Source organism: Rattus norvegicus, chromosome 7, assembly GCF_036323735.1.
Source record: "Rattus norvegicus strain BN/NHsdMcwi chromosome 7, GRCr8, whole genome shotgun sequence".
In the NCBI taxonomy this organism is placed as follows: Eukaryota; Metazoa; Chordata; class Mammalia; order Rodentia; family Muridae; genus Rattus; species Rattus norvegicus.
The window spans coordinates 3881471-3883157 of record NC_086025.1 but is presented as its reverse complement, the minus strand read 5'-3'; the positions used below and the strand labels follow the sequence as shown (position 1 = coordinate 3883157).

Sequence of the window (1687 nt, the reverse complement as noted above, 5' to 3'; positions counted from 1 at the left end):
TGGAAGAAGAGTTTGTTTCCAGAAATTCAATATATTTGAGTAAAATATTGCAGAAGAAAGTGTTACTAGAGGTTTGTAGACTAAAATCAATTATTAGTAAAACAGTTCACAAATAATATTTTAAACATATATTTGCTAAAATATCATATATTTCATATATATATATATATATATATATATATATATATATATATATATATATATATATATATGGTTCCATGGGGAATTCCTAGTGCAATATTTTGATAAGTATACATTTCATAGCACAATATTTTTATATGCATACATTTCATAGCACGAAATTTAAAAAGGTAGTGATCCAGCAACACACAGGAAAAAACATGATTACAGATACTACCACTAGAAATATTGAAGAAGATTCAGAGTCAAGTATAAGCACTTTTAGCAACTACCACAGTGCAAGTATTAAATATAGATATATTAAAAAATAACTGCTATGGCCTATATTTTTCAATGATCTTACTAGTACACCAGCCAAGCCAAACTTACTACTTTGAAGTATCTTTGGTACATTTTTTAATGACGTCCTTTAGGGCTTCTTTGACTTGCTTATTTCTTAGGGAATATATAAAAGGGTTTAGTACAGGTGCAAGTGCAAGAGTGAGTATGGCAATCCCTTTGTTTAAAGATATTCTCTCCTCTGAAGATGGTTTGATGTACATAAAAGTACAGCTGCCATAAGAGATGAAGACAACAATCATGTGTGAGTAACAGGTGGAGAAGGCCTTCTTCTTCTGCTGGGCAGAAGGGAATTTCAGAATTGTACTTAAGATTCTCCCATAACAGACCATTATTAGGGCTAAGGTAGTTATGAGAGTAATGATGGCAAAAATGAAATTGAGCAGTTGCATGAACCTTGTATCATTGCAGGAAAGCTTCAAGATGGGGGAGTAGTCACAGAAAAAGTGTTCAACAATACTATCACAGAATTCCAAACTCAGACTCACAATGACTCCAGGGCAGACCAGAAACAAAGCTATTAAACAGCAACTACCAAACAGCAACGTACAGACTCTATTGTTCATGATGGTTGTATAATGAAGGGGCTTACAAATGGCCACATAGTGGTCATAGGACATGACAGCCAGCAAGAAAAACTGTGCTATTCCAACGATAAAGGCAGCAAATAACTGTGTGAAGCAAGCCTCAAATGAAATAGTTTTATTCATGGTCACTATGCTCACCAGAAACCTAGGAATGCAGGTAGATGTCAGCGAGATTTCTAAAAATGAAAACTTCTGAAGGAAGAAATACATGGGTGTTTTGAGGTGGGAATCCATCAGTGTGAGAAGGATAATGGTAAGATTTCCAGTTATGCTCAGCACATATGCTATAAATAGGAAAAGGAAGATTACAATTTGCCACTGTGGGTCATCTGTCAATCCCAGAAGAACGAAGGTTGTCACCAATGTACGATTTCTCATGTGTAAATGTCTTCTAGATATTTCCAGCCTGGCCAAAAAAAAATGATTGATAGGTTCTTTTTGTAAAGACTTAAAGGTGATGTAGAGTCCTGCAATGCACTGGAAATGCAATTCCCTTCTAAGTTTCCACATTTACTTACTGGTCAGAAATACCACCATAATAGCCCTAATCTAAATTTCTGTCCTAGATACTCATTTTCAATTACTTTCAGTTTTTTTATACTTGGAAAACTGTTTTATTA

The 1687-nt window shown here is 34.2% G+C and overlaps 1 protein-coding gene across 1 annotated transcript; it reads right to left on the bottom strand.

The window, feature by feature from the left end:
* Nucleotides 1–509: 509 nt before the first annotated feature.
* Or6c214b (olfactory receptor family 6 subfamily C member 214B) lies at nucleotides 510–1445 on the bottom strand. The gene has a single exon (NM_001001387.1). It carries the CDS (start codon nucleotides 1443–1445, stop codon nucleotides 510–512), a length of 936 nt encoding a protein of 311 aa, NP_001001387.1.
* Nucleotides 1446–1687: the final 242 nt, after the last annotated feature.

Excerpts from the sequence above, each read along its gene's own strand:
- Or6c214b (NM_001001387.1), bottom strand. The coding sequence starts at position 1,445 with ATGAGAAATCGTACATTGGTGACAACCTTCGTTCTTCTGGGATTGACA.